This window comes from Rattus norvegicus, chromosome 12, assembly GCF_021556685.1.
Source record: "Rattus norvegicus strain SHRSP/BbbUtx chromosome 12, alternate assembly SHRSP_T2T, whole genome shotgun sequence".
Taxonomy (NCBI): domain Eukaryota; kingdom Metazoa; phylum Chordata; class Mammalia; order Rodentia; family Muridae; genus Rattus; species Rattus norvegicus.
This window is the reverse complement of record NC_141545.1, coordinates 8,704,363-8,722,067: the sequence shown is the minus strand read 5'-3', so window position 1 is coordinate 8,722,067 and position 17,705 is coordinate 8,704,363. Positions and strand designations below refer to the sequence as shown.

Sequence of the window (17,705 nt, the reverse complement as noted above, 5' to 3'; positions counted from 1 at the left end):
TTCCAATTCTATTTCTCTCATACTGTAACTGTGAAAGCTCATTTTCTTTCTTTGTTAAGAAAATATATTTATTGTTTACACCACTGAAATAGTCCCATGAAAACAATGTACACCATGTTCATTTAAAAGGAGCAATTCCCTTCAATGAAAGAACTGTATAAAGCAATACTGTCAATATAATACAACAGTCACATTACATACTTGCAGAAGTCTTAAGTCTTGCAAGTATCAGGTCTTTTTAATCCATAGGTTAGATGTTTTGGTGTTAGCGGTTACAATGGCACCCAGGTTGAGTTCACAGAAATGTTATCCATGCTTCTGAGAGTGGAGTTGGTGACAGTGCCTTTTTAATTCTGTGGTAAGCTGTGCTCATGATGACAATTTTAGGCAGAAGTGCTTCTTCTAACAAGCCACCAAAAAGAAACATATTCTTGTCCTGCAGTGTTATTTCAGTCTGCTTGTTACTGTGTCATCTAGGGCACAGTCTTATCACACAGATGTCCTTCATTCTTAAAGAACACTGACAACTCCAGATTCAAGATCTTTGTGGTAGACTGTACAGAAACTCTGACAAGGAAAGACAACTCTTGGGAGTTTTCAGCATAAAAAACCAGGTCATTACTTAAAAGCTGGTCTGGGTTTTTTGGTTTTGCATTTCGTTTAAGGGGGAGAACACTAGCTAGTTTGGAGATAGATTTGGTCTCAGACTCAGGCAGCTGATTATAAAAGAAGAAAAAAGCATAAAACCATAAGACAAAACTCATTTCCAAAGTCACAGGATGACACTGGTAGAAATATTTTTCTCCACTTTTCTTTTTTTGCATTTTTTAGGGTTTGGGAAACATCTCAGTAAATAATGCCCGAGAACATTTCTTTAAGAGTAAATTAACACAGAGGGAAGAGAACGTTTTGTTTTGTTTTGTTTTGCTTTTTAATGCTTTGTTATGATCTTCAAAAATACAAAATTAAATTTACAAAGCACTGGAAGACCACAGCTAGGCAGCCCGGCATCCACTTCAGTGTCCAACACAAACATGCTAATGCCTAGCAAAGAAACGAAGGTCCATGGATCTCAAGGATCTTCAATTGTGAATGTAACTGGTAACTACCGTCTTTGCTTCTTAGATAGATACCATTCCCAGTACTTGTGATTCAGCTCCAGGAAGTCATCAAGCTTGGTTGTCTCCTTGAGATACTGAGTGAGCTTCACCAGTTCCTTGTCTTTATCATGGTTTAGATAAGCTTTCCTGAAAAGAACTTATCTTCAGTCCATTTTGTGGGTTCATTATAAAATTTCTTCCTATGTCATCAAACATAATGGAGGGTTTTTTTTTTTTTTTGGCTGTAGAATTCAGAAAACTTTCCCCAAATGACACCAAGAGTATTCACATCAATGGATCCTGATGATGCCTAGTGGCCTTGGTTTCTGTTGCTTAGGTTCTTGCCCTTGCCTCTTGCCATCTGCTTATTTCTGGTGCTAGCAGGTCTCGCTGTCTCTGACAGTGGCATGACCCTCCTGTAACCCTGTGTGTCAGAACTTCTGGAGACAGGCTTTCTCCCAGGAGGAACTAGCTTTGGCATAGGGTCAGCTCAGGCATTGGTGGAAAACAGAAGAATCCTGTCCCAGACTGTCCCTTGGTTCCTGTGTCCTGAAGGCTCTTAGCATGTCCCTTGGAACAGAAGTGATGGTCTTATCTGGGTTCTCAGCTGTGTCAGCACTCCTGGACCAGCTTTTTCCTGGCAGGATCTGTGCTCTCAGGTTGGGCCGCGCTTCTGAGAATCCAGCTCTATCCCCATGGGATCTGGATACAGAGAGCTGTGGCACTGGGTCAATTCAGAGTGCAGGCCTTAGGTACTCTTTAATCTCTTCTGTAATGTTGTCTATGCCTTAGAAGGGTGAACATGTCTATGTCTTTGTTCATGCTAAGTCCACAACTAGCACTTATTCTCAGAATCTTGGGAGGCCTTGAGACGTATATTTGTCTGCCATTCAGAGTGAGAATACTTTCTTATTGAGCTAGCTAGTATGTTCATAGTCATTCCCTGTGGGAATACTGTAAGGGGATGATAGGTTTAATTTTATGAAATAAAACATGTCTCTTTAAAGAAAATTAAAAGCACTTGGTATAGTGGCCAGAATAAACTTCAATTTTCTAATGATGAGGATAAAGGAGACAAACGCTGTAGATAAGAGTATTTTGTTCAGGAGACAGGCTTACTGCTCATGCTCTCTTTGTACCTCCCTCTTCTAATAAAAACATTTGGAAATATGAGTTCTTCAAGATAGATGGTGATAGACCGGTCTGTTCCAGGATCCATAGGTTCAACACACCTGATTCCTCTGTACCAAATCCACTTCTTATGCAGTAGATTTGATTGAAATACTTTTCTGTTACTTTGATAAAATAACCAGACAGAAAGCAGCATATGGGTGAAACCATTTATTTTGGCTGATGATCTTGGTCTTGGTGTAGGCATAGCAACAGCTGGAGGAAGTAACGGCATGACAACAGATGCAGGAGGATGGCTGGTCATACTTCCTTCCACACTCAGGAGGAAGAGTGAGAACAGCAAGTGAGGGGAGTGATAAGCAACCCAGATTTCAATCCAGGAAGAAAGCTAAGAACATGGCAAAACCCTGACCCCAACCGACGTAAATTTTGGCCCAGGAGAGGACACAGGAGTGGACCGAGTGTGTAAAGACAAGGTGTCTGGAAATATAGGATTCAGATGGAATTTTGAGACCCAAGTGCCACAGAAAAGCAAAATGAACTAAAATTCAACTAGATGATGAAGAGCCCTGTATGGAGACCATGGAGGGGAACAGTATTCACTTAGGGCAGGGCAGTGCAGGCTTCATGCAGATCCGGAGTGACTCATGGGAACATGTGATGGCATTCCATCCATAGTCTGTACGTATTGCACAATCTTTATTTCCTCGCATCTTGGGTTCCCCTACAAACCAATGGTTCCTGAAATTGAAAACCCCAAAGAACATGAGCTTCTTTCCCAGCCCCGTGATGTCAACCTTTTCTAACTTCTGGCACTGGGATTATTCCTTCTCTGTCTCATGTGCATATGGAGGCCATACTTCACTCAGACCCTGACAGCACGCCTAAGATATTTCTGTGAGAAACCAATAGTCTATAATACAGAATTCACAGACTCGTATTGTGAAATTGAGACAGTTTTATCTTAGGTTTTGAGGATTCAGGTGGTGGACTAGACAGAAGGCCAAATGAAACAAAACAAACAACTGCCACAAATATTTAAAGCAAAGCAGTCGTTTTTATCGTCCTTTCTACATTTGTCTGTCCTTGATTATTTTTCACTGGCTTAGTCCTTCATCAAGATACCATTTTTCCAATGTTTAGTACAGCCTCCTCCCAAAACGTTCCATCCTATTGATTCAGAGCACAAAGCCTTGTATAACAAATATTCTAGGGCTTAAAATTCCTCTGCCCATTGTCCCTGATAAATGGTCTCAGTCAATTGCTAGCTTCTCTGTAACTTGCTAAGCCTAATATGAATAAAGATTGCCTAGACAGGCAAGAACCAGGTGAATGCCACCTGGTTTTTGAATGACCACTAAGCATGCCTCTTACTGAAAATGGGAAACTATGGCATTTAAGATCCCACTAACATTCCAAATTACCCTGGTATACAATCTTATGTATTTCTTTCCATACACATCAAAAGAAAAACACTGGCCTTGATCCTCCCACCTGTCTATTTTCAAGTTCTTCATGGTATGGAGCAACTCCTTTGCAGCTCTAACGGTAAAATGGATCTTTATGATGGACAAATTGTATTTTGAAGGCAAGCATGCTCCTGTGTTTCAGATTCTCTATGAATACCATGCGAAATGCATCCCTCAAAAAACCAACACCATTTTCATTGGAATAGCTCGGTCTTCTGGTAAAGTCCATGTCCTTTGGGTTTGTGGACAATTCACATTTCCTTATAGGAGGGTGTGGGAAGGACCATCAGGTCCTCACATGTCACAGCCATCTCATTCTCACCTCCCTCAGGGAGAAGAAATTCCTGCAATATCTACCATGTTGTAATGTCCTCCCTCAGATCACATGATAGAATTGCAAAATCATATCAGAACTCATCTAATAACATTCCAACAGGCAGACTCTCATGCCTAGGACTCCAAAGAGTGTGTACAAACCACAACTCATTCCTGCATCATGGAGTCACCCACAACAAACTGTATTACCTCCCTTGCAATGGTGAGCCATCCACCCACTGCCACTTGCTTTCCTTCTTATTGTATGACAGACCCATCCAGGAATTGCCTTTCTTCTTAGAGGTCCTATTGAGGAAGCTCTGGAAGGGAAAGGGGGGAGTCATGCTGGACTTCTGCTCTCATTTTCACATTTTGTCCTCTTTGTATCTAGGAAGAGAATTCTTGCTTGCAGTCAGACCCCAGCTTTATACCACAACAATGAATGCACACTTGTGCTTAGATGGGATCACTACACACACACTCACAAACACACACAAACACACACACACATGCACACAGTGGACACATACTGCTACAAACACACACACACATACTTACACATCTTTACACTTACACTCATATACACATGCAGGCCTAGACATTAAAAGATCAGGCCAGGTGTCACATAGCTCCCTTGAGGACTCAGAATTTAGTAGCAGTGTGTGGAGTGACTTGACAGATCTTAATTTTAAGCTCCTGGCCCATCTTTTCCTCTTATGCTTTTCAACTAAAATAATAATATGAGAAACTTTCTGCCAGCTTTCCAAACTTACAAGAGTCTGGTGATTCATAGGTTTTGAACATTTCTTCAGGATTTCTCTCCTCAGAATAATAAAATTCATGTGTGTGTGTGTGTGTAGATGCCAAGGTGTGTGTGTGTGTGTGTGTGTGTGTGTGTGTGTGTGTGTGTGTGTAGGTCAGGGGCCAACTTCTAACAATTGACTCTGTTTTTATTGTGTGGATCCCAGACTCCTGAGCTTCACAGCGAGCACTTTTACCCATCAAGACATCCTGGAGCCCCAAATCAGGGCATTGAACACGAATGGCAGTGTTTGTTAAACTCTGGTCAGCACTCCAAAAGATTCCTACATATTAATTATTCCTTAATTCATACATACATGGTACCACTTTGTATTTATCTGAATGTACAATTCTCACCTATTCAAGTATAGTAAAAATACCTTGTAAGAAGGATCCCATCTAACTAGAATCGTGCCCATAGAATAGAAAAGCCCAGCTCAACATACCTGCTCCTCATTATTTTTTATGACCACTAGCTGTGCCCCCATGTACTTGCAGGCCTTGACAGATTCCATCCAATTCCTTTTATATTTGGAGAAGAAATAACAGTTTCTTTGGAACAAGCTCTGGTTCCCTCCGAACACATCCAGGGGCAAGGGCGGCACAGGCATTCTGTTTATGAAATGAGTCAGGTGGATATACAAAGTTACCAAGGTACCTGCATCAGTTTAGACTTTCAAATCCTTGAGATTACATCTTTTTCCTTCCTTGAAACTGTACAAGGGGAACCATTTCCTTACGTTCTCCCGATATTTTCTTGGATGTGTGTTGTTCATGCATATGCACATGTGTTTGTGCACTGTTCTGTGTATGTACAAGTAGAGGCTAGAGTGGATATTAAAGATTTTCATCGATCACTGTCATTATTTTTTAAAAATGCTTCTGTATATGAGACAACAAAAATGAAATTAAAAAGGCTAAATATTCGAGAGAGTTTTGGGTGCTTAGAATGGGAATGTAGACAGAGGGCAGGAGGGCATTTATACAATTATATTTTAACTAAAATTTCTAATTAGAAATGTATTCTTATTTAATTTTGATTATTTGCTATATGCAGACAATATCTTTTTGGCTTGTTCATTTTTGAGATTGTATTTCAATTAGAACATTTCTTACTTTAATTTCCTTCTTCCAAACACTCCTATGTATGCATTTTTCACTCTACTTCAGATCCATAATGGTTTAAACTGAATGTCTGTACACACTGAATATCTTTTGATCAAATACACCCCACTCATTCTCTTCAGATTCCTGTCAGAACTGCCCTATCACACATCCCTGTCAACTTCTTCATGCAGTTTTATCAGGGTACTTGATCTAGTTCCTTGCTGCCATTCAGTATAGCCTGGCTTCAGTCTCTGTCTCTTCTGTCTCTGTCTCATCTGTCTCTCTTTCTCTCTATGCCTTTATCTCTAACTTTTTCATGTTTTTTTTTTTTACTTTTGAGACTTGCTCTTTCTGAACACAGGACTCCCTGTTTTGACTAGACTAGCAAGTGAGCCCTGGGCTATGCCTGGACCCCACCACTGCTGTGTTAAGGCCTGTGTGGCTCTGCTCCAATTCTATGTGATGTGGTGGATCCAAACTCTGGTCCCCAAGCTTGTTTGGTTAGCACTTTATTCACTGATCTACCTCCTCAGTCACAGCCATTCCCCTCTTAACTTCCTGAGTCTTTTCCCTCCAAGATAACCCAGGAGATCTTGGACAGCTCTCCCTAATACATAGAATAGCAGAGATTTTAAATGTTCAAACAGACATTAGGAGTCTGGTTTAAATGAGTGTCTTCTATGTGAGTGGCCCCATGAATCTAGTAGGTACCAATTTAAATATTTATCTGAGTTCCCATTCAACAGATCTAAAAACTAAGGGACAGTAGACAAGGCCTATTGTGTCTAGTTACTTAGATCTTTAATGTTCCTCGGTGTTCCCATTCAACACAGGTAGAAATTAAGTAACTGGAGAACCAGTCTCTTCAGTCACTTCATCCCATGTGGAAACCTTTCCATGCTCTTGGAGATCCATTTTCTGTTAACTTACTTAGTCCAACCTTCAGCTGGTCCAGTTTCTGGTGAATGTATTGCTTTTCCTGATCACGACCTTGGGATCTAAGTACCTCAGTGCCTATGAAAAGAAAAGACGATGAAAATACAAAGTGCTGATAAATGTAAGGCGAGTTCAGGAAAGGATCTGACAAATAATCATCCTTGAGGGATTAGCTTTATTAAAATGGCTTCAAGACTATGAACATGCCTCTAGTTTGGAGAGCCTTTAAAAAGAAAACTGAGTGAGAAGCAAAACAATAAAATGGGATCTTAAAGCAGGAGAGGTTTCCCCTTAACACCCCAAATACAGCTTCCCATAAAAATCAGAGAGCTAGGTGCCATGACAGGATGGTAGAACTTGGCCACAGGAGCCTTCCGAGATGTTCCTCCAAACAAGAGAAATACCTGAACCTCTTATACTTTCAGGGAGGCACATGAAGTTTCATATGACATGATTTGTTCAGCATAGCATGTTTGAAAAGGATCATACAGAAGCTGGATATCATAACACAGGAGTCTGGTAAGCCACATGCAGGTGCTTCTTAACTCTCTCACACAGAGACAGAGAAAGAAAGAGAGAGAAATAGAGACAGAGAGCTGGAGAGATACAGAGAGAGACAGAGAGAGAGAGACGGAAAAACAGAGAGACACGGAGGAACCAGGTGTTAATTCTGAGTAGTTCAGGCTGTGACAAACAGCTTTTAGGTGACCACAAGTTCTCAATCTTTCTTATGGAAGCTTCTTTTTGTAGTAAGTTGTGATTGAAATAGAGATTCCGACATGTTGTTCATAGGAACTCACAGTGTTGTGGCTGTAGTTCAAACCTACAGAAACTCAAGCTAGTCAGAATCACCGCAAAGGTGGAGAATGGGCACAGGAAGCCTCAACTGTAGCTCTGTAACAGCAACTTAAAGCTTCTGGGGGAGGTAGAGTAGGAGGGTGAAAGTGAAAGAGGAAGAAAGATAGGATAGTCGGGAGGCATGGAGGGTTATTGGGATTTTTTTTTGCCCCAGGAGACTACCAATGCTCCAGTAAATGGTCTTAAATCCATGTACATAGAGAACACTAAGAGTATTCAGAGGATAATAAACATGAAGTAGTTCTTGAAACTGGGAGGGAAAAGTAGTGGTGGAGAACTTGAAGACAGGGAGGAGATATTAGAATTGATCAAAACATTTTATTCATGTATGGAATTCACAAATAAATTATAAAGGCAGGGCAAACTAGGATCTAACTAACATGTACTGGGTTCATAGGACCATCATGTCCAAATCCCAGAATCTTACTTGAATCTGTCTCATTTGATCATGAGGAATCTTGAGGCCCAGGGAAGCATGACCACAAGGGTAAAAGGAGTCAGACCACGCCTCTGAAACTACTTCCACTTGAGAGAACCCTTGGCTGGTTCCCAGAAGACATGTAAGACCACAGTCCCAGCTTCAGTATCAACTCCACCCATGTGCTAGGAGACTAGAGCAGGAAGCTCTAACATTGAAATTTTCTGACCTTTGACAAGGATAGCTATGAGGAGAGCAGCCAAGATCACAATGGAGGTGAACTTCAGGACAGTGATGAATAGCTCACGGCCCAGACACCCTGAGGAAAGAGAATAGAGTGATCCCATCAGGCAAAGGTTCCTACCACCCTCTAAACCAGGGATAACCTGGTGTCTTCTTTCCCTTTCTGAATGCAGAATTACAGATAGTCATCATTCTACTTCGGCTTCAGTTGTCCTGTCCATAATCCACTAGAGGAGCATCAGAAGTCTGTTTCCAGCCTCAGCTATCTCTGGATCCTGCATTTCAGTGTGCCAGTTTTGAACTCCCTGGAACCCAATAGGAAAGATGTTCAGCCCCTACTACACCAAGAACCAGGAGGTCAGCTGTCAGAAGCCACGTCCACAGAATCAACACTTCAGACCCCAGCTCTACTTCAAGTCTCAGGCATCCTATTCCAATCCTCGCCCCCTCAAACTGAAGGTTCCCAGTATTCACTTCACCTAACACATGCCCTATTTCCAAAGAACAGGAGGATAGACTCACTTTCCCCCTCTCTAAAACCCAGAAATCAATTAATAAACCTCATCCTTATTAGGAGAAATAATTCTAACCCTGGCTTGCACCTTTTGAAAAGCAAGATTCTAAGGCCCAATAGTTCACCCTTCTCAGGTTTCAGGATTGTGGATTTTCTGAATCAATTTTCTTAGGACTCAGGACTCTAGTCTCCAGGGTCTACCTTTCTAGTGTCCAGGAGTCAAGATCTCAAGTGTTCATCACCTTCTGAGTCACATCCTCCAATGGATCCAATTTCACATCCTCCATTTCCCAGACATTAGAAATAGATTCACAGACTTAATCTTTCTAGAAACCAAATATTTACTATTCCAGTCTCTCTTTCCCGGGGATTAAGGATTACCTCATCTGTTCCCTTCTCAGTATCTTTATCCTTTTAGAGTTTAAAAAAAAAGCTGCTCCAAAGCTTTTTAAAAAGGCTACTGATTCTGTTTACAAGATCATTCATTGGATGGTTAGAGCATTAGTTAGAGCCTAAAAATGCTGATTCCTGATCTACCCCTCTCATTCATCCCTAAGCTCCCTGAGTCTTAGCTTAGTTTCACCCAAGAAACATAGATATTTCTTACTTTCTCTATTGCATATGCTCATCTTCACTGCTGTCCACAAATGTGTAGAATTTGGGGGAGCACAGTTTCTCTTTGACCAAACCTTTTCTCACTCCTCAAACCTACAGTCAACCTGGAAGAGTAAAAGGGAAGTGGTAATAGTCACCACAAGAGCTACGGTAAGGAGTCTGAAGATTAAACATAGATGACATAGACTAGTCCCTGGTTTCCATGGGAGAGCAGATAGTTTAGAAGCTCAGGGTAGAGAGTATTGTTCCACTGTTAGTGATCAATCTCTTTGATGCTTTTAGCAGAGAATCTCTCAATGCAGCCATCGTATTCTGGGGAACTACATCAGGATCTCTGGAGCCTACTACAGAGGTTTGTATTCACGCATGCTCATTGCTGCAGGACTTACAGTAACTCAGAAATGGAACCTACTGAAGCGCCTATCAACTTACGGATGGACAATTTGCACACTCCTATAAATGTAATTATTTCCACTGAACCGCATGTTTATTTTAATGTCTTTTGTATGAAGATGGAAGCCCATATTTAACCATAACCTTGGACACTGGAGGCAGTGAAATCTTAGAGCACTAGAAAGACTAGCCAACTTGATGACTTCTGGGCTTGATTGAGTGGCCTTGCCTCAAGGAATAAGTGCAATAGAAGTCAAGTATGATACCCATATCAACCTCAGGCCTCCATATGCATATATTACCATAATCTTCTTGACAAAACATAGCAAAGTAAAAACAGAAAAATTCAACTTGCAAAATAAGACTGTTTTGCTATGTGTCCTGGACCTATGATGAAGATCAGCAAGTTCCTTCCCTGGAAACCCAACTCTAGGATTCCCTGCCTTGTGTTGCTGATGTTCTTATTTGTAGTAAGGTCTAGTGATTGATTCTGGGAACTGAATCATCACCATTTACACTTGTTTAATATTTGTGGTAAAAATAATCTAGAATTTAGAGATGAGTACAGCCCCATGTAGTCACTGATTGCAGCATACAGATTTCCTGCCAACTTTTAGGGTTTCAACTACTTTGAAACCAATTCCTTTGCTTTGATGCAGAGAAAAAGTTCAGGGCAAGGCAGTAGGAAGTCAAATTTGATGGCTTTTTAAAGTAATGTAATGGTTGAAGGAGATTGATCAGGGAGTAAAACTACTGTCATGCATGACCTGAGTAAGATTCCCAAGACTTATGTAATAGAAAGGAGAGAATCAACTCTACCAAGTCATCTTCTGACCTTCACACACTCACAGTGTCATGTGCATGCACACACACACACACACACACACACACACAAGAGCATACACACACAATGAATGAGTGAGTTAATTAATGAACAAAATAGTAAAATAGAAATGTAGTCAGGGAAAGAAAATGGCATACCCAAGAGCATATTGACATTTTTTGTCTGTGTGTGTGTGTGTGGGGGGGGTGCGTTTATGTCTGTTTGTTGTTTGTTTTTATTTTCACGAAATTCCTCTCTACTAAATTCTGAGTGTGCCTTTTTAAGATTTGTGTTTCCTTTCTTTTAGTGACTGTGAGCTCTGTGCACCTTAAACTGCCTCCTTCCTGGACTGGCACTACAGAGATTCAGAGACAGTGAGCAGATGCTGATGATATGTGCTGTGCTGCCGACTTACAGTACTTCTGTTCCTTCTTGATATTCATTCCTTTTTCACAGCCTGGACTGCACAAAAACTCATTGAAACCATCCAAAGTTTTCTTTCCTTCAAATTCCCATGTTTAAAATAATTTAAAAATTTAAGATTATGGACAGGATCCTTCTGGTTTCTATCTGTGCCTAGAGCTAAGGTTATCCCACAGCCCTCCATATCTAAATTCTGCACAGAGAGAGCTGGTCTCCCAGGACTGCTCTCACTCCTAAGCCCACAGGTGAGACCACCACTTTTGCTCAAATAACTGTCCAAGAGGGACCCACCAGAAGTACACAGGGCACAGAAACCGAGGAGTAGCTGGAAACAGGATCCTTCCAGTCTTCATATTCGCCCATGGCTAAAGCTGTCTCACAGAACCCTGTAACCAAATCCTATCAGTAGAGAGCTGGTCTACCAGGAGCACTCTCACTCTTATCATCATAGGCTCACAGGACAACAGGAGGGACAGCCGCCAGTCAGAGAGAAGATCAACTAATAAGAGAGATAACCAAATGGCAAGAGGCAAGGTCAATAACATAAGAAAGAGAAACAAAGGATATGTGTCATCATCAGAACACAGTTACCCACCACAACAAGTCCTGACTAACTGAAAACATGGGAAAAGCAGGATGTGGTTTTAAAAATCGCATCTTGGGATGATAGAGGACTTTAAAAAAGGACATGCATAACTCCCTTAAAGAAATACAGAACATATATAAACACATAGAAGCCTTAAAGAGAGAACACAAAAACCTCTTAAAGAATTAGAGGAAAACAATCAAACAGGTGAAGGAATTAAAGAAAAACAATTCAGGTTCTACAAAATGGAAATAGAAACAATAAGGAAATCACAGGGAGACAATCCCAGAGATAGAAAAACTATGAAAGAGATCAGGAGTCATAGACGTAAGCATAACCAACAGAATATAAGAGATAGAAGTAAGAATCTCTGAGGCACAATGTACCATAGAAAACATTGACATAATGTTTAAATAAAATGCAAAATTCAAAAAGCTCCTAATACACAACATCCAGGAAATCCAGCACAATGAGAAGACCAAACCTAAGGATAATAGGTACAGAAGATAACAAAGATTTTTCAAAATAAAATTCCAGTAAATAGCTTGAAACAAAAGTGTAGAAGAAAACATCCCTAATCTAAAGAAAGAGATGCTGACTTCTTTGCCCAGCATAGGATAATGCCAGAGTGTTAGGTGGAAGTGCCTATGTGGGAAGGGAAACATCCTCAGAGAAGCAGAGCCAGTGGGGATGGGAGAGGGAGGAACCGAGAAAGGAGATAACATGTGAAATGTAAATAAATAATATTTCCAATAAAAAATAGATGCTTAACTTAAGTCCAAGTGGATCAAGGACCTCCACATCAAAGCAGACACACTCAAACTAATAGAACTATACATAGGCGAATGCCATCATTAAACCAGTGAACTGAGAATGGGACCCCCTTGGAAGGATTCAGAGAAAGGACTTAATGAACGCGAAGGGGCTTGAGACCCTAGATGAACAACAATGCCAACCAACCAGAGCTCCCAGGGACTAAGTCACTACCCAAAGGCTATACCAGGACTGACCCTGGGCTCCAACTGAATAGGTAGCAATGAATAGCCTAGTAAGGGAACCAGGGGAAGGGGAAGCCCTTGGTTCTGTGGAGACTGAATCCCCAGTGAACGTGATTTTTGGGGGGAGGGTAGTAATGGGGGGAGGATGGGGAGGGGAACACCCATATAGAAGGGGAGGTAGAAGAGTTAGGGCAATGTAGGCCTGGAAACCGGGAAAGGGAATAACAATTGAAATGTAAATAAGAAATACCCATGTTAATAAAGATGGAGGAAAATAAAACTGGCTAATCCAAACTGAGATAAATGTATTTATTTAGATCTATTGTCTTAATCAATGAGCAGGTTCTTATTTGAGGATTTTTGAGGATTTAATTTAAGTGTGTGTGTGTTCTGTGGTGTGTGTGTGTGTGTGTGTGTGTGTGTGTGTGTGTGTGTGTGTGTGTGTTAGAGAAAGAGCGAGAGAGAGAGCGAGAGCATGTGTGTGGCGGGGGTTTGTACACCATTTAGATCCCCTGCACTTGGAGTAACAGGTGGCACTGAAATGCTTGACTTGAGAGCTTGGAACCTTACTCATGTTCTTTGGATTTTTCCATATATAATCCTAATTCCTGAGCCAACCACTTAGGTTTTAGATTATTCATACCACACTATATTTGTTTCTCAGACTCTAAGCTCTCCAGGAATCTCCACTACAGGAGTTTCAATTTATCTACCATCTTACCTGAACTTGAGTATGAGCTCCCTTTCCACTCAGTTAGTGACATCCTTTCATGTGTAGGGGACAAAAATCCCAGGAAGAATATTTCACATTAGCGTTTCAGACATCAGTCTCACACCTCCATTCTTCCCTTGTTACTTGACCTACCTTGGTGACAGAGGTGAACCACCCACCCACTGCCATGAGCCTTCCTCTTTTATGTCTGAGAGCCCAATCCAGAGATTTCCTATACTCTTACACATCTTCTGTAGAAGGGTCTGAAAGGGGAGAAGAGTAATTGATACAGAGCTGAGTACTTGAATTTTCATCCAGTGTTCCTGAAAAACTCTAGAGGGGAGGTTTTGTTTGTAGTCAGACCTTCTAGGTCTGACCATGATTTCTAACATGTGTTCAGTAGATCTGAGTCCTCCCATGTCTGTGCTCTATAGCCAAATGACTCATACGGAGAAGTGCACAGTTGGTATCTTGTCGTATATACTTGTTTTTACTGCGTGTTTCTCTGACTTGTGAGTTTTGTGAATGCCTCTTTGGATTTTCCCATGATTGACTGAATGTGTGTGAGCCATAGTCTAGCAATTGATCAATGGCACAAAGCAGAGTTTTCCCTCTATGAAGTGATTTTCTAAGTAGTAGCCAATGTATCATAAGCATTCTTTATATTTTCAAGGCTTCCTCGAAATCTTACACACATGGACAAGAGTTGTTTGGTGTGTGCGTGCATGTGTGTGCATGTGTTTGTGTGTGTGTGTGTGTGTGTGTGTGTGTGTTTAAGCCATTTTGATTCTCTAATTGTTTTTTCCCCTTTTCCCTTGAAAATTAATGTCTATCCATCTTAAACTACTTTTCCTGTAGTAAAATGCACACATCTCATCTACATCACAATTCCTTCTACAAGGCTTTGAAATCATTGGGGAAGAGGGACAGAAAGATTGTTAAGAGACAGATATAGTGGACATCTGAGCTGAAATGATCGGGCAATATTGCTGCTTCTATTGCAAATGCTAATTGTGCTCCCCCAAAACTCTTTGCAAAAGGGTGTCTGCACATACCTTCAGGAAACCTGCCCCCAGTTGGTTTTGATTGGTAATTAAATCAAACAGCAGTTAATAGCTGGGGAGGACAGACACAGTGGGATTTTAGGATTCTAGGTCTTGGGACCAGGAAATAATGAGAAAGTCTAATACGTTTTAGGAGAATGTGGAGAGACATAGAGGCCTCTGTGGTGTAGAGAAGCAAGGAGAGTTCCCTGGGGTCTGGGACAAGAAGGCATGGCCCAGAGTGACCCACAAATGGAGTAGCTAAGACGGAGCATAGCAGTTAGTAAGAACTAACTCAGAATTCTCAGTGGGAGGCAGATCATAGCAGCATAGAGGCTAGGCAATTGCCTAGCTATTGTGCTGACCATGGCATCTTAAAATATAAAGACTGTGTATGTGTGTGTCTTTCATTTTTGCACATAAACCATTGAGGTGGATAGCAAACTCCACGATGAGATTTGTCAGTTAACTAATACAACAGGGCAATTCCACACATGAACTCACACTGGCTGCACAAGATCAAGGCAGCTAAACTCTTAGCTTAGGCAGGAGAAAGTCTCACGGAGTCTCACCCTTAACTAAAGACCTATTGACAACTGAAAGGTGAAAAGTAAGTATTTTCAGACATGTAATTCCTGAGAGACTATCCAAGTTCCAGTGGATATTCTTATACTTGTGGACATGTAGGCAGCACTAAGGGGACTCCATGACTTAAGAAAGAGATAGTACACATAATTGAAAAGCAAAAGTGGTGGCACCATAAGAAGGGAATGTGAAGGTAGTTAATATGTTTACTCAAGAAGCATGATGTGATGCATTAACTTCTTAGTAATAAAAACATGCACGGATGTCTCCAGAGTCAGTCACACCTGCTCCTCGTCACTTTCAATGATGATTAGTTGTGCCCCTACTTCCTTGCAAGCAGTGAGAGAATCATGCCAGTTATGTTTAGTTACGGAGAAGAAGTAACAATTTCCATTGAAAAGCATCCAGTCCCAGGAGATGGGAGGTCTGTTGGGATAGTTAGAATGAACCCAAATTTGATTGTATTACTGTGTCTGCTCAGCCTTCAAAACCTCCAGAATCAGGGACCTCCAAGTACCACAGATGAGAGACATTACCCTTTCCATTTCCTAAGTATTTTCCTCGTACTGTGGGAATCCACGTGTTCTGCCCCATCTCATCCACACTAGGAGAAATAGGAGCTTCATTCTACATTCTCAATAAATAGAATAATTTAATCATATATATATGTATATATGATTATATATATATATATATATATATATATATATATATATATGTTTTTGTCAACACTAGGACCCCTTTTGGTGCTATCCTGTTTCCATTTCACAAGGAATAAAACTGAGACTTAAAAGAGGTCAGAACTCGATTGAAGGGGCTTGAGACCCCTTATGAACAACTATGCCAAGCAACCAGAGCTTCCAGGGACTAAGCCACTACCTAAAGACTATACATGGACTGACCCTGGACTCTGCCCTCATAGGTAGCAATGAATAGCCTAGTAAGATCACCAGTAGAAGGGGAAGCCATTGGTCCTGCTAACACTGAACCCCCAGTGAACGTAATTGTTGGGGGGAGGGCGGCAATGGGGGTAGGATGGGGAGGGGAACACCCATAAAGAAGGGGAGGGGGAGGGATTAGGGGAATGTTTGCCCAGAAACCGGGAAAGGGAATAACATTCGAAATGTAAATAAGAAATACTCAAGTTAATAAAAAAAAAAGTGAAAAAAAAAGAGGTCAGAACTCACGTAAATTGTCCCCACATGGATTGTCCATTAAGAACATCAGACAACCAGCCTCTCATCACTCACCTATTCCAGTCTTCAGTTGCGTGAGTTTCTTGTAGGTTTCCTCCTGATCCTTGGTGCAGGAAACCTTTGGAACTGTTCCAAGAAAAAAGAAACACCTACAGTGTCTCATGGTCTACACTGCCTATGTAGGAACATTGTGTCTGAGAGCCAACTATTTGTTACAGAACTCTTTTTTTTTAATGAAGAAAATTATTTTTATTTTTTAATTAAATTAATTTTGCAAGTATTTTAAAACCTCATATTCTTATTATTTCTTATGTATTCAACTGCAGGTATTCTGTAGTACCCTAATTTAATTGCTATTTACTTGGAGAGAATTGAAAAACACCAGTCTGCATATTATCAGCATCGAAACTCCTTTTTTTTTTATTAACTTGAGTATTTCTTATTTACATTTCGAATGTTATTCCCTTTCCCGGTTTCCAGGCAAACATCCCCCTAGCCCCTCCCCCTCCCCCACTATATGGGTGTTCCCCTCCCCATCCTCCCCCCATTGCCGCCCTCCCCCCAACAATTACGTTCACTTGGGGTTCAGTCTTGGCAGGAACAAGGGCTTCCCCTTCCACTGGTGCTCTTACTAGGCCATTCATTGCTACCTATGAGGTTGGAGCCCAGTGTCAGTCCATGTATAGTCTTTGGGTAGTGGCTTAGTCCCTGGAAGCTCTGGTGGCTTGGCATTGTTGTTCATATGGGGTCTCGAACCCCTTCAAACTATTTCAGTCCTTTCTCTGATTCCTTCAGTGGGGGACCTGTTCTCAGTTCAGTGGTTTGCTGCTGGCATTCGCCTCTGTATTTGCTGTATTCTGGCGGTGTCTCTCAGGAGAGATCTATATCCGGTTCCTGTTGGCCTGCACTTCTTTGCTTCATCCATCTTGTCTAATTGGGTAGCTGTATATGTATGGGCCACATGTGGGACAGGTCCTGAATGGGTGTTCCTTCTGCCTCTGTTTTAATCTTTGCCTCCCTATTCTCTGCCAAGGGTATTCTTGTTCCCCTTCTAAAGAAGGAGTGAAGCATTCACATTTTGATCATCCGTCTTGAGTTTCATGTGTTCTGTGCATCTAGGGTAATTCAAGCATTTGGGCTAATAGCCACTTATCAATGAGTACATACCATGTGTGTTTTTCTGTGATTGGGTTACCTCACTCAGGATGATATTTTCCAGTTCCCTCCATTTGCCTATGAATTTCATAAAATCATTTTTTGATAGCTGAGTAATATTCCATTGTGTAGATGTAACACATTTTCTGTATCCATTCCTTTGTTGAAGGGCATCTGGGTTCTTTCCAGCTTCTGGCTATTATAAATAAGGCTGCTATGAACATAGTGGAGCATGTGTCTTTTTTATATGTTGGGGAATCTTGTGGGTATATGCCTACGAGAGG

The 17,705-nt window shown here is 41.2% G+C and overlaps 1 protein-coding gene across 1 annotated transcript in view; it reads right to left on the bottom strand.

The window, feature by feature from the left end:
* Positions 1–13,591: 13,591 nt before the first annotated feature.
* The window catches only part of LOC148002104 (CD209 antigen-like protein D), a 51,643-nt gene continuing 47,529 nt past the window's right edge, over positions 13,592–17,705 (bottom strand). Inside the window, exons 2-4 of the mRNA XM_087579482.1 lie at positions 16,317–16,392; positions 15,355–15,496; positions 13,592–13,705 (exon numbers count right to left, since the gene is read on the bottom strand). Coding sequence (XP_087435608.1) covers positions 13,592–13,705; positions 15,355–15,496; positions 16,317–16,392 — 332 coding nt within the window. The remainder of the gene's footprint in view (positions 13,706–15,354; positions 15,497–16,316; positions 16,393–17,705) is intronic.